Source organism: Brachyistius frenatus, unplaced genomic scaffold, assembly GCF_029030835.1.
Source record: "Brachyistius frenatus isolate BFR_SWC_R1_liver_20210118 unplaced genomic scaffold, ASM2903083v1 Contig_43, whole genome shotgun sequence".
In the NCBI taxonomy this organism is placed as follows: Eukaryota; Metazoa; Chordata; class Actinopteri; family Embiotocidae; genus Brachyistius; species Brachyistius frenatus.
In genome coordinates, this window is record NW_027210642.1 from 79,870 (window position 1) to 100,000 (window position 20,131).

A 20,131-nucleotide genomic window follows, 5' to 3' on the forward strand; every position below is an offset into this window, starting at 1 on the left:
TTTTCGGCCAAGTAACGAGAGTTCAGAGGTACCCAGGGTCCACCAAAGTAACGCCACGTGTCTGATGTTCAATGTCAGCAGGCTGATGAAAGGAGCATTGTGTCTTTGACAGCCTTTGCTCATCAGCTTTGATCTCGAGGTAATCACAATGTTTGAATTATTCTAAAAAAAATGATCGAGATATCAAATCGCCCTCACAGAATGTCTCGCAAATTTAAAAAAAACAAAAAAAATGGCGTATTTGACGGTCTTCGGATACTCAAAAATACTCAAAGCGAACAGGACTGGCTAAATTGCAAACGGGGACATTCAAACACAGCAGAACACAATTCTGGACAGTCTCTCTTTAAAGGCATTCATTGTATTACTTTTGCAGTGGTGCTGGACTTACCGCCTCGCAGTGGGATTTCAGTCAAATTCCTTGTATGTGTTCACATGTTTGGCCAATAAATCTGGTTGTGAGAGAACACAATGTTTCAGCAATGACAGGAGGCAAAGTTTCGAATATACTGTAGATGTTGCTGCAAAGAATCACCGCCGTTTTAAAGTGGACACCCACGATGAGTGTTCCTCAAGGCCTTCCTGAGATTTCGCGTTCACAAGAACTGAACTCACGAACAAACAACCCTTAGATATAATGCCTCCATCACAGCTGTTGCTGGAACGGAGGCATCACAAATAAGGGTTCACATTTCCAAGAAACCCTTTTTGCAGGTGCTGCACCAGACGAAAACGATCTTTACAGCAAGAAAAATGTATTCCTCTCCTCCAACAATTCTTTATCAATAACTGCTGTGCAACATTTGAATCAATAGCATCTTTTTCAGGCACCTTTTGGACAATATATTGCTTTATTAAAAACGTTCTAATTATGAGTGACAGAAGCAGTTGTAAGAAACAGGTTGAGAGAGGCACCGAAAGCCCGCCTGATTATTATTATTATTATTATATATTTTTTTTAACCTTCTCGCATATTACGATCGGTCAAATGGGTATGCTTGCAGGCTTGTCTGTTTCAAAACGTTCCGGGCCAAGTGTTGCACACAGCTTTCCTAATTTTTCGTGTTGGAAATGTGTCGGGGATTTCAGATGTCGTTCAACCATCTGACAGGCCACTTTGGATAAAGCACACAGACGGCATCGCGCCAGTCATCTCCTCCCCGTTGCAGCGCTACATGTGTTCTGCTACTTCCCGCTCGGCTGCTGCAATGTAAACTTCGCTGTAATACGTTTGAACAAATGGACCGACGCCGTTGTTGTTGTTGTTGTTGTTGTTGTTTTTTTCTGGCGAGGACAACCCTCATTAACATGTGTGTCGGCTTTACGGGGCTCTTGATCGTTCCTCTGCTCGCTTTGTTGCGGGGCGCCGCATTTCATCGCAACTCAAAATAAGTGGTGACAGGCTGAGTCCGAGGTGCTGAAAACTGGTCATCGCAGACAATGAGGAGAACCCCCCATCAGTTTGCTTGTGTGAGAGACGCACACGCGCGCACGCACGCGCACGTGCACGCACACGCGCACGCACGCGCCCTCCGCAGCCCTCCTCTGTAGCTGAACCCTGGCCAATTTTTCTGTTTACTCCGCTCAGTGTTTCGTAGATGAACAGATCAAACACGCTGCTAAGCTGTGGGTTTCACCCACACCCAGCCGGGGACGCACACGCACTGCAGCTCGTTTCCCCACATTTGGTGTTTTTTTTTTTTTTTTGTTGCTTTTCATCTGGATCCCGGCCTTCTCCTCCCTCCTCCCCCCCCTCCTTCATTTTGACTTGTGATGATGACGCCCCCGCCCTGTTCGCCCCTGAAAAGTTTCGTTCCGCGGGCACCCAAGGTTATCGTACGTCTCCGTTTTCTGTACACACCGTAAGTTCATCGATTACCCCCCCCCCCCCACACCACCACCACCCCCTCCCTTCACTTCTCCTCTCCTGCACCTGTGGAAGCTTTCATCCATAGTCACACGCCTCACGACTTCTTTCATCACATTTATGAGGTGTTTTTTTGTTTTTTTTGGTCTTTTTTTTTTCTTCTTCTTCTGTTTTTTTTGGACTCGAACACACATTTTCCGCCCCGCCTTCTCACACATCCCCCCCCCCCCACACCGTTATCCTCTCTAATTCTCGACTTTGAAACGATTCTCCTCTCTTTGTGAAGCTCTCCCGGTCACGCACAAGACACACGCGCTACCTTGCAAAAGCAAATGCACTCACATGCGTGCTCACACGTATGCCGATGCAGGCCGCGTGTGATGTGAAGCCAGGTCCATTCCTTTCCCAGGCAGAGCGAGCGGCGGGAGTGAGGACCCCAGCACACAGTTCACCTCCCTCTTTCTCCCCTCCTTCCTCCCTTTCTTTTTGTTGTTTTCCAGGCCGAGGATGAAGGGATGACATCATTCAGGGGGAGTCCGGTAGGACAGCAGTGATGATTGTGTAAAACCACTTAGTAATGAAGTAATGATTTTGACCGCGACCTTCACTGTCCTCCATCTTTTGAAGTTTACATAACGAAGCAAACTCCGTCCGCCGGGAGAGATACAGTTGAAAGCTCCGGGGGGGGGGGGACAAACAGCAAACGGGGTCATGAGTTGACATTCGTTTCGTCATCAAACGTAGGGGTTCCTCTTCCTCGTCAACAACATCCTCCCTCCTGTGATTATTAGCTTGGAAATAACTCTTAATATTGAACAAACCAGAATTACCGCCTCGCAGTAGTTTGCCTCCACCGACCTGTCAGGTTGCAGTTTATATCCATATCTGTCCAGACTCAGATAACGCAGAATATGTAGTCAAGACTTGAAATACATTTTTGTATATGACCAAATGTGAAATACGGTTCACGATCTCCTTCCGCTCCCGAGTCACGGCGATGAATAATGGCGAGGAAAGCGCTGCGGCTGAATGTTACGATCACACAGTGTGTACGACCTGCGACCTTCGGGATGGAAAATGTCATCGCTTAACTGTTTAATCCTATTTGACATTTGGTGGGAAAAATGACGCGCACGATCAACGCGTGAAACCTTGAGTTATGGCCACAAACGTGTTTTGTGGGGTCCGAGTTACTTTATGACCTTTGACTGAAAAATCTATCGTCCACGTCAGTGAACGTTTTTGCCTGCCTTCGGACAAATGGCGCGTTTACTTGCGTAAAATGGGCCTTTTCATTGACTGAAAAACTCTCGCCGGAATAGTATTCATTGAACAGTATCCTTATCATCGGCTCCATTTGCATTGTTCTTCTGAGATGGGTTACGAAATGCTTTTACTCTATAAATAGTCAGTCATGATGAGGTGCTTGTTGTTATTGGTAGTTTTGTCAAGGATTCATTTACGTTGAATCATTGCCCTCGTGCTGAGGTCTTTTATTTTGAAAGGGGAGAGGGGTGGGTGGGGTGGGAGGGGGGGGTTCTGTTCATTATCCAGGGGATTTTGGAGCTGTGTGGGTGTTGCTTGTATCTAACAGACTGAAGGCGTGCTGCGGTTTCATCTTCGCATGGTCTAAGTTTACTACATACGGTAGTGAAATCCCACGGCCCGGAGGCATCACGCTAATACGCACCCACACAGCTACAACCGACAATAAAAACCCGATCGAGGATATCAGAGGTACGCAGTATTACAAAGGGAGAACGACAGATCGCGAGGATTTGTCACGTCGCGTGTCCTTGACCTCTGCGCGTCCTGCGGTGAAAGGGGACGGTTCGCCTTGTGACTTTCTGATTTGAAAAGGAGAGCGCGCGGCTAATTTTGTTGTGATCCTGCCGTGTTTATCTGTTTCTGGTTCACGCGGAGGGGGGGGGGGGGGGGGGTGGCATGAGAAGACATCCATGTTGTTTAATAATCAGTGGGATGTTTAGATTGCACATGCAGGTCGGAGCAAAGAGAAGCCAGACCCTCCATCTCTGCATGCAGCGCCCCAAACAAGAACCACATGTCCGAGTCCGGGTTCTTTAATTCTTTTCTCTCTCTCTCTCTCTCTCTCTCTCTCTCTCTCATACCCGACTTCCCTCTTTCTGCCCCATCCTCATACCATACACCCCCCCCCCCACCAACACCCCCCAACCTCTCACCCTGGGGAAAAAAAAAACAAAAAAAACCGGGGAAGCTCAAAGATTCAAAAACACATGTGGTTAACCATAAAACTTCACATGCACTCTGCGTACCCCAGCTCCCCCCCCCCCAAACACCTCCCCTCCCCCTCCAAACCCCACGCTCCCATCCCCTCTAACCACTCAAGCCAAAACCCACGCAAGCATCGGGAGGAGAGAAGTCCTACATAAGGGGAGCCGTGGAAACAATGGGACTGGAGGAAGCAACATCGGGCAACAATCTGAGCTGTCTGAGGCGGAGAGTAAAAACAAAGAAGTTTGGGGAGGGGGGGGGGAGGGGGGACAATGGCGACAGTCAGAAAAAAAAAAAGGTGACTGCAGGCTACCATTCCTGCACGGGCCCAGAACAATGCCCGTGCTGTGGCTTGGCGGGGGCCGCGCTGCTGCACTAGGTGAAATTTAAGACAAAAGTAAACACCAAAGGAGGACAATGGCGCTCCCTCTCTTTACAAAAGATGCTTTCCTTCAGTTGTGGGGAGGATGCACACAGAAATCCCCGGCGTGGCCGGGCCGGCCATCATGCCTCACATCCCCAGTGCTCTTTTAGCAGCACGGCGTCCGATGCCGATGCCGATGCCGCTGCGCTGCGGTGGCAGCAGATTGGGCTTTCTGGGCACCTCAATGTCAAAACCCCGTCTTCGTCATTTTCCAAAGCGTTTGTGAGATACATAATCATTTCGGATTCTTGCTGTGCGATCAGAGAAGGAAATATAATGCCCAGTACCAAAGGAAATCGAGACTACTCTGGAAGATCTGTTTCGGCTTTAAATGTTTTGGTCACATATGCTGGTCTTTAACTTACCAGATGCTTGTCTACTAAAAACAGAAGCGATCCAAAGTATTGTTCCAAGCTCACAGACGTAGAATTCTTTCTCTAATGATATCGTATATTAACTCCGCTTCAATGTAAGTGATGCCTATATTCTGCTCCTTTGGCTATAATAATAATAATAACCCTGTTAATTTATTTTTGATGGATAGCTTCTCGTTCTTTACGACCAAGCAGCCACCGTCTAAACTTTTTCGGTGGTTGAGACCGAGTGCCCGGGAGCTTGTCATTGGTCAGACTGCAGAATCAAGCAGTATTAAGTCACGTGACCGGTCACACGGCACGAGGATCAGCTTCCGCAGTGGCGCCTGGCCGGGATGCCGACGAGGCCCCCTGGTTGACCACAGTCCCATGGTTGTCTGGGTCGATGCTGCCTGCGTGGAACAACTTGCATGGCTGATCCAGGTTCCAAATGAAGGGGTTCAGCACCCAAAATTGGGGGTCTCGCTTTCTTACATCCGTCTACGGTGGAATGACTGGAGTGTATTTAAATGAGGCTGAGGTTTGTGGTGACAAGACAGCGAGCACAGATTTTCCCAGGGCCTCTACACTCAGCTGTTCTCAAGTTTAATGTTTTACTTCCTGCACAATTTCTCTATTTGTGCCAACTGAAAAAAAAAAAAGTCATCTCCGCTGCTTTGTAATGGATTTTCTTTGAAGGGGGTCACGGTCACATCTTTTGCATGATAACAACTCATGATGGAAAGTGACTAACCACAATAATGACCGCACACGGACGTCAAAGCCTCGCCTCCACGAATCAGCGTGCATCTGTGCGATCCTGCTTCCACTTCCTGTTTAGGTTTCTGTGTGCCGCTTGTTCACAGTCGGAGGCTTTGATCTCGCTTCACACGGGCGGGACAGGTAGCAGACTTTGGATATCGTCAGGGAAAACAATAGCAGGCGGAGATGTGGACATGAGGGGGGCCAAAGTGGCAGGTTGGCACAACGTCGTGCCAATTCATTAAAGTCCACAGGTGACTTCTTAAAGTGGTGGTGGTGGAGTGGGAGGGGGAGGGGGGGCACATGGCAGTACTCGGCGCATAAGAAGAGTAAGTCCTGAGGGAAAGAACGGATGTGACATAATAGAAGAAAAAAAAACCTCGTGATTCTAGTGATGGCTGGTTGCAGCAGAGTGAATTAAGTGCGAAAGTTCATTCTTGATATAAACTCAAGTCAAGGTAGAACTGCAAACTTTTTCTGGAGCTTTCAATGGCATCTTCTTTTTTTTTTTTTTTTTTTTAAATCAGTGAACGGAAAACACAAAGTTGACTGATTTTTGATAACACGGACGCCGGAGGACCAGAGAACAATGTGACAAAAGGTCCAGTCCACAATATTTGTGTCTGACGAGATGGTCACCAGCCGATTACAGAGTCCTAAATTCTTGCCCCGACTTGGGCCAAGACACAGGACGGACAGGCTGCTTTTTGTCTTTCACGGCCTTGTTGTGATGTCATCAGGAAGGACGTGCCGTTGACAAGAACGTGAGCAAACGATGGATTTCAAAGAGATGCGTGCGACACAGAGAAGTGGCTAAAAAAAAAAAGAAAGAAAGAAAGAAAGACAGACAGCCGTCGACTCATCCGTGGTCTTTCGCTTCACCCTGCAGCAAAGGAGCGCTTTGGACTCCCTCGGGTAAACGTGGCGGATGCGCCGCGGAGCGAGAGAAAGTATTCTGTCGTGCATCCCAGGTGCGGCACTGGTTGCCGTCAACTACGATCCACTGCACGGGGAACAAAAAAACAAAACAATCAAGAGTCATGCCCAACACTCAAGTTTTAGTCTCTTTCAGTTCAGGCTACGGCCGTGCACCGCGTGACACGGGTATTTAACTTCAGTCATTTAACAACAGGCGTCCAGGAAAACATAGCGAATGTGACGTGGATAAAAGGCGGCAGGTGGATCTTGAGTTCATCCTGCAGTTGTCAAGATTCATTTTGCTTTTTTTGCGCAAAACAAAAGGTGACATTTTGGAGGGTGATTAGGAAGTCTTCAACCAGGCGGACCCTGCTGATCTGAAACACAAAATCATCGAAATAACAGCTTTTTCAAAAAAGATTGAAGTCATATGCACATACACAAATAATCTGATCGTGAAAGCACTTAAAAAAAAAAAAAAAAAAAAAGACTTAAAAAGCCCCCAAAATCTTACAACTCACCTATTTTTAAAAAGCCCCGACATGTATGAATGGCAGTTTGGAGTCTACCTAACCCCGCGCTTTCTTCAAAAAGATGACCCCATCTAAAATAGCTCTCCACACAAAGACGAGTTCACAGGGCCTTCTGACAGTGGAGCGGCGCTGAGTGAGAGCTTCTTAGTTCTAAAGATCCCAAAGGCTGGCCTTCAAGTGTATGCACTGACCTTTTACTGATGAAAGGCCAGAAAATGGTATTTTAACAATATCACGATGCCCTTTCCATATGAAAGGCAGCATAAGCAACACTCTTAACCAATGAAACTTCAAAGGGACCGAGGGTGACAGAGGAACGGGGGTGCGCAAGAAGTGTGCGGCGATATCAGCGGGCATGCGTGTGAAGCTTCAAGCCATTACCTATTTCAAACGACATGACGTGAGGCTGCTTGCGCGTACACGGCGATCAGACCGTCTCACTCGCATCGTCTCAACACGACCGGAGGTCTCGGCAGAGGAAAAAGCATCGACAAAAGCCGGACAGAATTATTTTCACGAGCCGCGTTTGATTTTGAAGGTTAACATCGGCGTCACAATCCAAACGAAAAAGGGAACTGGTGTCGTCGAACAAGTAACGGTCTGCGTAAGCGAAGACTCCGTTGTTGTCCAAAAGCTGTTTAACGAGACACGAGCCGAGCGACTCCACGTTTCCAGCGGGAGCGGGCGGGCCGAGCGACGGGAAGAGACGGGAAGCCAAGACGTCTGTCCGTCGGCGTCTTCCCGCGCGAACCTCCTGAAACCTTCCGAGAACGTCGACCGAACAACCCGAGGTTTTCCTCGTTCAGTTGAAACGGGTCTCGCGACGCGACGGCACGTCTCCGGTTCACGTTTGAAGCGCCACCGTCGGCTTCAGTTCTTCCTCAGATGTCTTTAGGTTTGTCTCGGTATGTACGTTCCTCCACACTCGGGACATTGTACAGAAATGCCGTTTGGACCGTCAAGAGAATCCTGGCGCTGCATCAGTGAACTTAACTCTCAAACAGCAGTCTGTTTGTACGTTATCATCTATTTACTGTAATTCGGTTTGAGCAAAAGAACCCGTTACAACTAAAGCGCCGCAGGGGGCCAAACGTTCTAACATGTAAATAGCTGGGTGAAATGTACTTATATTATAATGACATATATTTGCCAAATGTCTCGTTAACACGCACTTAGCTCTCCCTCTCTCTCTCTTTCTCGTTCTTGCCCTAAAACACACGGAGGCTCTAGTGGCCAAATTAATGCTGCATGTTTTAATTTCCAACAGGGAGCATATTAAGAGCTGATAATTGATGCAAATCTGGCACAAATTTCTCACTGGATCCGACGATGCACTCTGCACAGCAGGGTGTGTGTGTGTGTGTGTGTGTGTGTGTGTGGTGAAATTGTTCAACAAAAACACACACACACACACACACACCATCATCCCAATTAGAGCTAGACAAATCCATAAAACTCCCAATCACACACACACACACACACACACAAGAAAAAGATAGGAAGCAATTTGCTAATTTGAAAAATAGAACATTTTAATAAAGGCTACATCTCTTCATAATTACAATAATTAAAGTACCGAGGCATCTTTTCAATTGAGCTCTATAGAACGCATAATTTACAGTTTACAAGTGGAGCCAAGGAAGCCATGAAAAATATAAAACATAAACATGATGAAACGGGATACTAAAAGGCATAAAAATATCTTTTCAACATAAGGCCCCTTGTAAAAACCAAGGGATTAATAAGACCCTGAAAACTGGGTAAAGAAACATGGCAAGAATCCATGTAGGCACAGCTACTGTACTCAATTAAAACACCATGACCATAGTGTAGATCACCATCATCATCATCATCGTTATCATCTGCAGCTCATACTGCAGCTTCAAACACACACAGAGTAACCCAACTCAAAGTAACACTCTCTCTCTCTCTCACACACACACGCACACACACACACACACACACAAGCACATTGGGGAGCACAATATAGAGCTTTTTGTTGGTAAATATTAATATTGATATAAACACATTTTGGGGACTCAAGGACCTGTTCAGGGCAAGTTTCCTCTTCGTAAATATGTAGGCTATTTGTGCGATGCCTGCGCCACTGAAACAAAGGCACTAAGACGTGACAGATCAAGGCGAGCTGGGCAGAGTCCCAGAGTGGGGAATTAAATATTAATAGCATTTTTGCTTATTTATTTATTATTTATTTATTTTTTTCTCTTCCTCGCAGCACACTAAGGGCCCTTCGGAGCAGACGGGGACACATCCACAAATAGCACTGCAGTAGTAAATATATTATCGAACTTTAAGTGATAAGAGAGCCATTCTCAAAGCTTCAGCAGTAAGCTCTCCAGCCAAGACACCCGACGTGTCCCGCTAAATCTCCAGGACCAGGAGTGGAGTTTTCAAAAGAGGTATTATTTATTTATTTTTTTAATTTTTATTAATTTTTTTAAAGTTTACAGCTCAATATGAGGGGATAAAAAGGAATGAAAACCATTTCCTTTGCTTGAGAACTGGAGAACCGGAGCTCAGGAGGGAGAAATCACGGAGGTGGAACATTGGAGAAGCTTCTCCAACACCAAGCAGCTTGTCCATGGAGGAATATTAGGATTTGGGACAGGGATATTTCCAATAAATAGCAGTAGAAATCTTTACACAGCAACACGAGCGTCACAATACAATGCAATGTACATGTATATCCGCATATACATATTGGTAATGTGCCAGCGAGTGCCCGTGGGCAGACACACGGTGCGGGTTAGGGTTAGATGGGCTCTCAGTCTCAGATTAAACCCCGCTGCCCTGGCTTCTCTTGACGAGTGGTCATTCACCCAGAGTCTCTTCCGGAAACGCTTCCGTCCGGCGCGGTCGAGAATTTCTTCACTTCACCCGACAGCCCGGTCATGTCGAAGTCTTGTCCCCGCTCGCATTCTCATCTTCCGTCCCGGCCCGTCTGCCCGAACCTCAGCTTTCCTTCAAACGACATCTTCAGTCCTGCGGTCTTAAGCTCAAAAACGCAACGGGCTTCAAGAAGGACAATCCGCAGACGTCCGAAGCATCTGCGTACTCCACAGCACGGACTCACTCCATCCTCTCCACCTTGCCCAGGATCTTGCCCTCGTAGGCGGGCAGCAAGGAGCCGTCGTCCGACACCTCCTCGAACACGGCGCCGCACTCGAACTCGTCACTGGCCTTCTTGAAGTAGTACCTGCGACGAGAGGGGACAAGAGAGCGTCAGCGCCCCAAAAACGCCGGCATTCACGCGTGCCAGGCAAGGACAAGGGACACGACGGACGGACGGACCGAAAGTCAAGAGATGTCAACGGGACATCCTCCGAACACGTTTAAATATTGAACGGAGCTCTCGGCTCCCGTGCTCGTACCGGACCTGGCGCTTCCACGCGTTGCCGCGACAACAGAGCAGGTGCGTTAGTTTTGGGTGTTATTATTTTTCTCCGCCCAACAGTTATTTTCGCCTGACGATACCTGCCCGCCCTTTCATTTTTTTTTTTACCAGAAAAAACAACAACCTGTGATTCTGCCGAGCGCAGCTGAACTGTGTGTAAAAAAAAAAAAAAGCAGGAGAGATTTACTGCAAACTCGCAGCTATAAAACAGCTGTTTGTTGATTAAAAACACAAGCTGCTTGCGTCAGGCTTGTTTTCACCAAGGGCCTCCTCTGGGTTTGGTTTTTCCTTTTGGTTTTTCTCATCTGATTTCTGACACACACGAAACCCAGAGCTGCGGAAGAGTCGCCGCCCGCTCGCACGGTTCGTTTACGCACCGCGGCGCAGCGCCCGTCCCCGCTCAAACCCACCGAAAACAATCGGGAGCTTGAACTGATCCGAGTCCCGACGGTTCAGCCCGTGAATTACAAACTGACCGGACCGTGTTCGGAACATTTACGAACTTGGAAATACGTCCTAAGTTTTGAACGGTGAGCGAAGATGTCTCGTCGTGCTGAACGCCTGTTGCTTCGACTCCTCTCCTCCTGTTTCTTTATGTGTTCGTGTACTTATTTACTTGTGTATTAAACTGATGTACGCGTTTATTTGTGTGTGTGGGCGGGGGGGGGGGGGGGTGAGATCTGATCACAAATGCTAACTGAAGCTGCATGAAATCGCACGCACACACACACACACACACACACACGCGCGCACGCACACACACGACTTGTACTTTCTTTTACAACTACAACTCCCTCTCCTTTTTCTCTGTTGTGCTGTTGTGAGTTTTGCCCCGGCTAACAGTGGGCCAATTAGACCCGTGTGCAAATGAAGGGGGTCCTTTTGACAAAGGCTAAAATTTCAGGTGCCTGCAAGTCTGCCTGTCATTTACTCCACGACATTTACACACCCGCTCTCGTACACTGTTAGAAGACACACACACACACACACACACGGGGGGGGGGGGGGGGGGGTTTCGCTCACTCCTCATCCCTGGTTCATTATTACAGGGACAAAGAGAAGAACCGAGGCAAAGTAGAAGAGGAGGAGAAAGAGAAAGCAGTACACTGTGTCCTTCCTTACCCCTGTTGATAGCATGAGCTCTTGCTGAGAGCCATAGGAAGGGCAGCTGACGGACAACTTTTTGTGTGTGTGCGTGTGTGCGTCGAATCTAAGGAGGGGCTTCTCGTCAGCCATGACTTCACTGGGCCATAATGATGCAAACCCCCCCCCCCCCAATCCTCATTTAAGAGGAAGAGAAAGCAGCAGGGGTGGGTTGGTTTAGCAGGGTCTCAGAATCCTCTCATTAACTATGTAATGGAAAAATGCCTCGATTTGCTCCGTGTGTGAGGTGACTGGAATGTAGGTATGTTTGTGTGAGCTAGCTGCACATGCAATACTTATAAAACTGGAGCTATAGTCTTTAAAAAAAACAAAAAAAAACAATACTGGCAGAGGTGCCTGGGAGTGCACACGTGTTAATTAGCACGGGGGAGGTCACTAATAAAAAATGTAAAAAAAAGCAGCAACAGGAAGACTTCAACTAAATGGGATACAATAGGCGTCTCTCGGGAGGATCGTGGAAGTAAATAAGATTAAGTAGATAAACGAGATGAAATGGAAAAGCTCAAGACAAGACACGCCTCGTAACGGTTTCCTCCTTTTCTATGAGGAAGAAGAAAAAAAAAAAGTTCTCATACTCTTTATAAAAAAAAATAAAAAAATAATAATAAAAAAAAACTTCAAAAGAGCCATGATCTTTTTTGCGAAGGGAGACAGACAGAGAGAGCCTGAATTTCCACTGGAACATGTTTTATGTGGCTAAGTCTGCACCCCCCTCACCCTCCTCCCTCCGTTTGCACTGACATCTGGCACCAATATCGTCTGGCAGGGCCGAGCAGTACTGTTCTTTGTTGAACCGCTGCCATGTTGAAATGACCCAACTCCACACATTCTCTGGCTGCTATTAAAGCGCCGCGCGGCTCTCTTTCCAAAAAAATGTGGATGGTATGACACAGGAACTGAGACAGCGAGCCAGAGAGAGAAGAAGAGGGATGGAGAGGGGCGGGGGGGGGGGGGCAAACAGACAGATGTGGAGGACTCATAGAGCTAAGTGCTTGTCACATTTGTTGATCCAAAAACGCTGCACACATCTGGGCAGGAAGAACTGTCTGTAAGTTATTTTGCTTTTTTTTTTTTTTTTTTTCTTTCCCCCTGTTCTCTTCCAGTTTGATACCTGTAATTATTAACACAATACTCCAGCCATGCTTATCCTGGAGACCGCGGTAGTCTAAACAATAAATGTTTGATCTTTTTTTTTTTCCCTTCAATGCCCACTGGAAAGAAGCAAAGTAGAGAAAAAAAAAAAAAAAAAAAAAATCGCTCTCCGCAAACACACGTCAGAGCTGGGGGGCCTCAGTCAGAGCCCTGTAGTCGGGCAAACAAGCGGATCTGGCATTTAACAATCTGCCTTTCAAAAATATCCATAAAATGATTACAACATGTGTAAACATTGTGCACATTCAACGCTCGCACATTCATGGGCGCGCGCTCGCGCACACACAGACACACACACACACACACACACACACACACACACACACACACACACAGACAGAAAAAAAAAAAAAAAAGAGGCCCTGATAACATCAGTGAAGAATTTGCACGCTGGCCATTTGTGTGAGTCTTTGTTGGTTGAAATGAAAGGGGCTGGGGCTTCAAAGCCATGTGTATTAAGTGTGCCTTAGCATGGAAATCAATACCAGATGGGACCCAAATCGCTGCAGTTCAAACTCTCCCACTAACCCCCGCACCACCCTCCCTCCCTCCCTCCCGCCCTCTTGTCCTTTCCTTTTTCATGGCACCCCTCTCGACACGCACGCACACACAAAAAAAAAAAAAAAAAACAGAGGCCCGACACACCGACTGCACACGCACACACATCAAAAACAAAACACTGATAACAGCCGCTTCACACAGACACGGAGAAGCAACATCAGGTCTTCAACGGGCGCAGGTAGTGAATTTTTTACCACTAAACAGAAGAGCCTGAAGTTTGAGCGACCTGGTGAGCCGACGGCCGAGGTTCTCACCGCAGTCCGGGGCTGCGACCGTGTTCGTACAGGAAGTCGTATTTCGATCTTTCACGTCAGTAAAAGCACCACGACAGCGGTGCGCAAACACATACGGACGTCCCGCGCGAAAAAAAAATCCCACTTAAGTTAAAAAAAAAAGAAAAAAGTGCAGAAATATCGCGACGTCGTTAAGATTGTTAACGGCGAAGCATCGGCGTGTCAGCAGCACGTTACCGCCGTAGCTGTCGTGGGTGGAGCCAGTTTGAACTACTTTATGTACAGGCACAGCAGATTAATGTGAGGGGTTGACAGATGATTACTGGGAGAGGAAAGAAGAAACAACAAAACAACGGTCTGATCCACAAATCTGTTTTCAGTTTTTTTCTCTAATCTTTGATTTTTTTTTTTTTGGGGGTGGGGGATATTAGACCATTTGAACATTTATTGAAATGAAACCATGTGAGAAGATTAGAGGGGGGGAAAAAAATAAATAAATCCCTATTTGGTGGAGATGTTAATAACTCGCACATCTGAAATGCGACCCCGACTACGCACTGATTTTCGCAAGACGTCAAAAACAAAAAGGTGGTATAATCTTGAGCAATGTGTTGCTGTTTTTAAAAGCTTGATATACGATCCATCTGGTCAAATCTTCATCTTAAAATGAACTACAGCTGTAAAAGAAATGTAGTGGAGAGGAATGTGCAACATTTCCCTCTGAAATGTAGTGAAGTGGAACTATAAAGTAGCATCGAATGAAAACACTCAACTAAAGTACTCCAAATAATACTTACATTTTGTACTTGAGTAAATGTGCTTAAGTTACTTTTCAACACTGATAATCCAACATTGTCCCGCATAAAGGCCAACAAACTGAACTCTGATAACAAAAGTTCATTGACTTCACGTCATCAAATTGCCTCTCGTAAAACTTTAACTTCCGTCTCTGTGGATTCGAACGTCCCTCCGCGCGCTCGCACCCAAACAAACGGTCGCACACCTGTAGTTGCCCTTCTTGCGGAGCTGCTCCTTGAAGTGGCCCAAGGTGAGACTGTGGCTCTTCATGGTCCTCCGGTAAGGAATCTCCTCCCCGCAGAAGAAGTACGTCACCACCGTCTCCCCCGCCGCATGCACCGCATGGCTTCCCGCACCTTTCTTGCACTCCTTCAACCTGCAGGGACACGCAAAAGAGGGAGAGAAAGTGTGTGAGAGGAGAGGACACCCTTATGATCATTTAAAAACAACAACAACATCCTGATCGCAACAGAAATGACTTCTAAAGGACTCAAAGTGACGATCTAGAGCAAGAGCGTACAGAAGACGGTGCTCGACTAGAAATACAGTGGCAGAACCCTGTGAGTGAGTGACCCGGTGTCATCGGTAAGTGTGTGCTCGTGTGTGCGTGGGGAAGGGGTGCAGTTGTTATCAATTCCCCTTCAGCCGTGTCCAAGGCTTTGTAGGCCCACTTCAGAGGACCTCTCTCTCTCTCTCTCTCTCTCTCTCTTTGCTAAGCTCTGCTCGCCCCAGCCGACTGCCAGCTCACTGAAGGACAGCCAATAAAAATGATACATATATATGAAAGGGATGTCTCAGTCAGGTGGTGCAACGACTACAAGCTCCCCACACACACGCGCGCGAACACACACACACACACACACACACGCGCAGCACACACGCACGAGATCCGTGCAGAAAACGCAGAGGCAGTTCCAGGCCTCTGCATGCAAAGCTTAAAATAAGTTCCCTCTCCTGAGTGAGCATATGTGCGATACGTAGCTTTGCACAAGAGTACTCGTGTATCTGCGGTGAGCGGTGCAAGTGACATGTCGGAAGAGGTAAAAGGGTCGAAGTACACTGGTAAGTTGGAGGCTATGGCTGTGAGGAGGAGGAGGAGGAGGAGGAGGAGGAGGAGGAGGAGAAAGGAGGAGAGGGAGGGCAAGGACGCTAGAGGCATCGTACTCTTCTGATTGGAGGCTGGGGCTCGGCCCGAGGGGGCCGGCAGGGCTGGTGTTGACGAGCGACAGAGGGACGGAGCCCCCACCCTGGACAGGCACTAGGTGGGTCTTCTCTCGCTGAAGACTGGACATCGGATGCCTGCGGAGAGACGTGAAATAGAATTGACGATAAAACGTGACGTCAGCGTATCGGACGGGAAAAAAAAAAAAAAACGAAATCTGGTTACGGCTGGAAGTTCAGATCAGGATCCGCTCCTCCGGGTTCCACGCACCTCTGCTTGGCGGTCTTGGTGGAGACCTCCTCCAGTCTGCGGCAGGCCTCCTCCAGCTGGGCCAAAGTGTTGGGAGGGGGCAGGGGAGGCATGGCCGGGTCCTGGATGAACGGCTGGGCCGGCTGGTGGCCGCGTAGGTGGCCACAGCTTCCGCCGCCGCCCCACGTGTGCGTCTGAGCGGAGGAGCCCCCGAAGGACTTCTTGGTGCTCTGGGTGCTGCGGAGCAAATGGTGAGATAAATAAGGCTACGTGCATCAACGACGCGAACGAAGGACATTTTAAGACTTGCAGTAAGCCTCAAACACCCGAGCACTCCGGCGCTCACCTGTGAGACTTGTGCCTGCCCTGTCGTTTGCTCTCCAGGATCCACTGCAACACATTCTGGGCGGGGTCTGCCGTGTCGCTGGGCAGCTGCAAGGGCCCGCCGTCCTCCGTGCACCTCTCGGCTACCCCGTCCTCAGCCCCGGAACGGCACGCGCGTCTCGATAAAGAGCTGGAACGCCTGCGCGGGAGAGACGGAGCGGCGCGGTTTAGTTTTAAACCGTCGACACAAGAAATTAAAAAAAAAAAAAAAAAAAAAAGGGGCGCCTTCGTCTTGAGACGTGTTTGGAACTGACCCCAAACTGCCGTCTGTCGAGGCGGCCCCGCACATCTCTCTGCCGAGGCTGCGGCTGCGCTGGTAAGGCTGGCAGGGCTGGCACTCGCCGCTGCTGCCGGAGCAGATGCCGTGCACCCTGAAGGCCGCCTCCCTCTCAATCTGCTCTTTGGACTTGGGACTGCCGTGATGGTGGATGTAATGGTGGTGGATGTGTTTTGTGCTCTGCCGGCTCACGAGGGTCCTGTTGGGGCCCAGGGCCAGAGTGAACGCCGTTTGGTCAGGGCTGGAGACGGAAGAAGCGGAGGGCCCGGTCCTCACCAGGGCCTTGATTCCGAAGCCGGCGCAGGCGAAGGGCCGGCGCTCCGGGGAGCCGGAGCGAGGGGAGTGCCGGATCACGGCGGGGGACTGGCAGCCGGGGGTTTTCAGGACCCGGGAAAGGTGCTCATCCAGGATCGCCTGCGGGTCCTCGTCAGACGAGCCGGAGAGGAGGGCCAAGGGGTGGGGGGAGAGCTGGGGAGCGCTTCCCATGATCTCCGTGTCTTCTCTTTCCTCCTCCTGGTCAAAACAAAAAGCATCAAAAAAAAAAATAAATAATAAAAAAAATCATCAGCTGACCGAAAAACACAAAGCGTTTCACGCCCACCCAGTAAAGAACCAATGTCACACAAACCTCCTGAATCTGCTGCAGCCTCTCCTCCAGAGACGTGATGGTGTCCTGCTCCCTCTTCAGGTTCTCCAGGCGGGAGATGAGCTGGGCTGCAAACTCCGCCGGCTCCATCGGGACCATCTCCTTGGGAGGACGCCGAGTACGCTTTGAGAAGAGAGAGGGCGCATTACAGCCACGGTGGAAATCCCTTCATCTCCCCACAACTTCTTACAAATACCGCCACACTCTACATGCACGCGTCGCTTTCCAACGCCGGCAGCCGTGATCAGGGCGCTCTCACCGGCACCCGCGGCTACAGGACTGTTTTAAAAGGGTGGCAGGGCCTGCTGAATGGTCATGCTGGGTTAGGCCTCGGCTGGTTCCTTCTGTCATCATCAGCAGGCCTCTTTAAAGTCAGCTCACTTCAAAGGCTTCCTCGTCAAATATCAAACACTCAGTGGGGGGAGAATAGGGCGGCGGCGGGAGGGATGGAGGGATAGATTGATGGGAAGCAGTGGCTTTACATCTAGGAATAAAAGCCACGTATCGACAGGGGGTGGAAGAGAACTCCGGGGAGGAAAGGATGAGGGATAAAAAAAAAAAAAAGAAAGAAAAAAAAAAAAAAAAACAGGGGAGAAGTTGAGATGCAGAGATGTGAGCTCGCAGGAGAAAATGAAGAGAGGAAAGGATGGAAGGGAAAAGATAAAGGTGTCAAAAAAAAAAGGATGCGAGATCAGAAAGGTTGAGGTAATTTATTCCCCCCCCGCGCCCCCCCCTCCCGATGACACACTGGGCACCTTTAAGGTACAGTATAGTGACAGTATGAAAGAGTGCGTGCACGCACACACACACATCTTAAATTATTTGCATTTTTGCACTTGGGCTTTCTTGATTTTTCCTCTTTTTTTTTCTTTCTCATTTCTCATATCCCTTTGTAGTGGGGATAAAAAAGAAAGTGAGAAAAAAAAAAAGGGGCTGTCTGATGGTGCCTGGGGCTGGTGCATCATGGGAATGGCAGCCATCGCCAAAAATCAGACGGGAAACAAAAACAAGAATAAAAGCAAAAAAATAAAGAAAAAAAAAAAAAAAAAAAAGAAGAGGGGGGGGGCGGATAGAGAGAGGAGCGGCAAGATCCAACAGTTGCTGCGAACCTCATCATGTTGAGAAAATAAAAAAAAAAAAAAAAAGAGGGTTACATCCAGTTTATTTTAACAAGCTGATTGTGCTGCTGTTACTTCTGCAAGTCGTCCGTCTCCTTCCTCTCCCTCAACCTGAACTTCGCTTCTCTTGAGCCGTGAGCTACCAACTCCCCTCTGACCCACGGAGAGCTCACATGACATGCTCAAACTCTTCCCTCAGATCTTTCACTTTTAGGGGTGGGGGTGGGGGCTGGGGGGGGCTGGCTGGCTGAGCATTTGTGTGTGTGTGTGTGTGTAAGGGGGGGGGGGGGTGGCAGTACTGCTGTGGAAAAAAAAAAAAAAAAAAGGGGGCCAGCTCTGTTGGAAGTTGTCACTTCCCTGTGCGTTTGCTCCATTCATCCATGGATCAAAGCGCTGCGTGTGCGAATGTCTCTGAGTATCTTTGTGTTTTTTTTTGGGGGTGTTTTTTTTGTTGAGGAACCGGGCTGATTTCAGAGCCCTCGGGATAAAGCGGCAGAGATCTTCCTCATCTCTCGCTATTCTCCGTATTTACAGCATCGGTAGGGAAGGAAAAACCCCGGTGTGTTCCGAGCGCTGCGGCGATAAACAGCTTAGAGACCTCCCCGTCTCCCACAGACTTCAAGGAACCCTAATGGGGGTGTAGGTGACACCAAAGGTCTGGTAGGGGGGGGGCTTGTGTTTGTATGTGTGTGTGTGTGTGTGTGTGTGTGTGGGAGGCTGGGTCTTTGACGTTACTCTTCAGATCTTTGCTGGCGTTGTTGAATTGAGAATGCCAAATACAGTTTGCGCGGAACTATTCATAGAACCAAGAGAGACCTGGAACAGAGGGTGGTATGGAAATTATACTGTGGGACCCCAGCTCAAAAAGACTTCTGAGCATGTGTATGAGCGGTTATGGATGTATGTGTGTGTGTGTGTGTGTGTGTGTGTGTGTGTGTGTGTGTGTGTGTGTGTGTGTGTGTGTGTGTGTGTGTGTGTGTGTGTACTTACAGGGAAAGCAGGCAGAGAGACTTGGCTGTTCATCCTCATGTTGCGCTGCATCTCTCTGTGTAACTGTTTCTTGGAGCCCAGTTTATATGGAGGGATGCCATCTCTTTGGGAGAGGAAGGGGGTGGGGGGATGTGGGGGGGGGGGAAAGCACAGACAGATCACAAAAGGTCAATTACCCAATCAGATACATCATTAGAGACCAAACAGCCATTCAGGAAGAAGCTTGTTCGCCAACTGGGGTAGATCAAACACAGTTCAAGCAGGAAGAAATCTAATTTATTAATTCTCCCGATTCATTTTGCTTTTCATCTGGAGGGCTTAATCTACGAACAAAAAAAAACAACCAAAAAAAGATACTCGGAGGTAAATCACGCCAGCGTTTCCGGGCTCGTATGTATGTCGGAGCGCGTCGGGTTAAATGGTTCTGATTGAGGCGGTAGGAGGATTTATTTGCCCTAGAAATGACACTCATTTTCGGCCCTGGCTGGGGCACAACACCGGGCACCCTGCTGGCCACTTCCTCCTAACACACACACACACACACACACACACACACACACACACACACACACACACACACACACAGTGTGCTCTGCTCTACTGTCCAGAAGTCGTGTCAGCATTGGCGTGCCCGCACCGACTTTTGACAGCACATCTGAGGACACCGTTAGCGTCGGCTGCTCGTCACGCTCATTCAAAAGACGTCACCGCGGGGCGGGACCCGAGGGTGCAGCTAACCTGGTTCAATCTATCCGAGGGGGCCGGAAGATGAAACCAAACAGCAAAACGGCGGAGAGCTCGAGGAGCTTCAAACCGAAGCACTTGACAGTGTAAAGCAGTGTCTGCTCTCCTGAGCTGAGGAGCACTTTCCC

At 48.6% G+C, this 20,131-nt stretch overlaps 1 protein-coding gene across 1 annotated transcript in view; it reads right to left on the minus strand.

Moving 5' to 3' along the window:
• Positions 1–8,624: 8,624 nt before the first annotated feature.
• The window catches only part of axin2 (axin 2 (conductin, axil)), a 16,093-nt gene continuing 4,586 nt past the window's right edge, over positions 8,625–20,131 (minus strand). The window contains exons 3-10 of the mRNA XM_069702748.1: positions 19,260–19,362; positions 17,134–17,274; positions 16,483–17,018; positions 16,191–16,367; positions 15,866–16,081; positions 15,598–15,732; positions 14,639–14,809; positions 8,625–10,327 (exon numbers count right to left, since the gene is read on the minus strand). Of these exons, the coding sequence (XP_069558849.1) occupies positions 10,201–10,327; positions 14,639–14,809; positions 15,598–15,732; positions 15,866–16,081; positions 16,191–16,367; positions 16,483–17,018; positions 17,134–17,274; positions 19,260–19,362 (1,606 nt within the window). The 3' untranslated portion in view covers positions 8,625–10,200. The remainder of the gene's footprint in view (positions 10,328–14,638; positions 14,810–15,597; positions 15,733–15,865; positions 16,082–16,190; positions 16,368–16,482; positions 17,019–17,133; positions 17,275–19,259; positions 19,363–20,131) is intronic.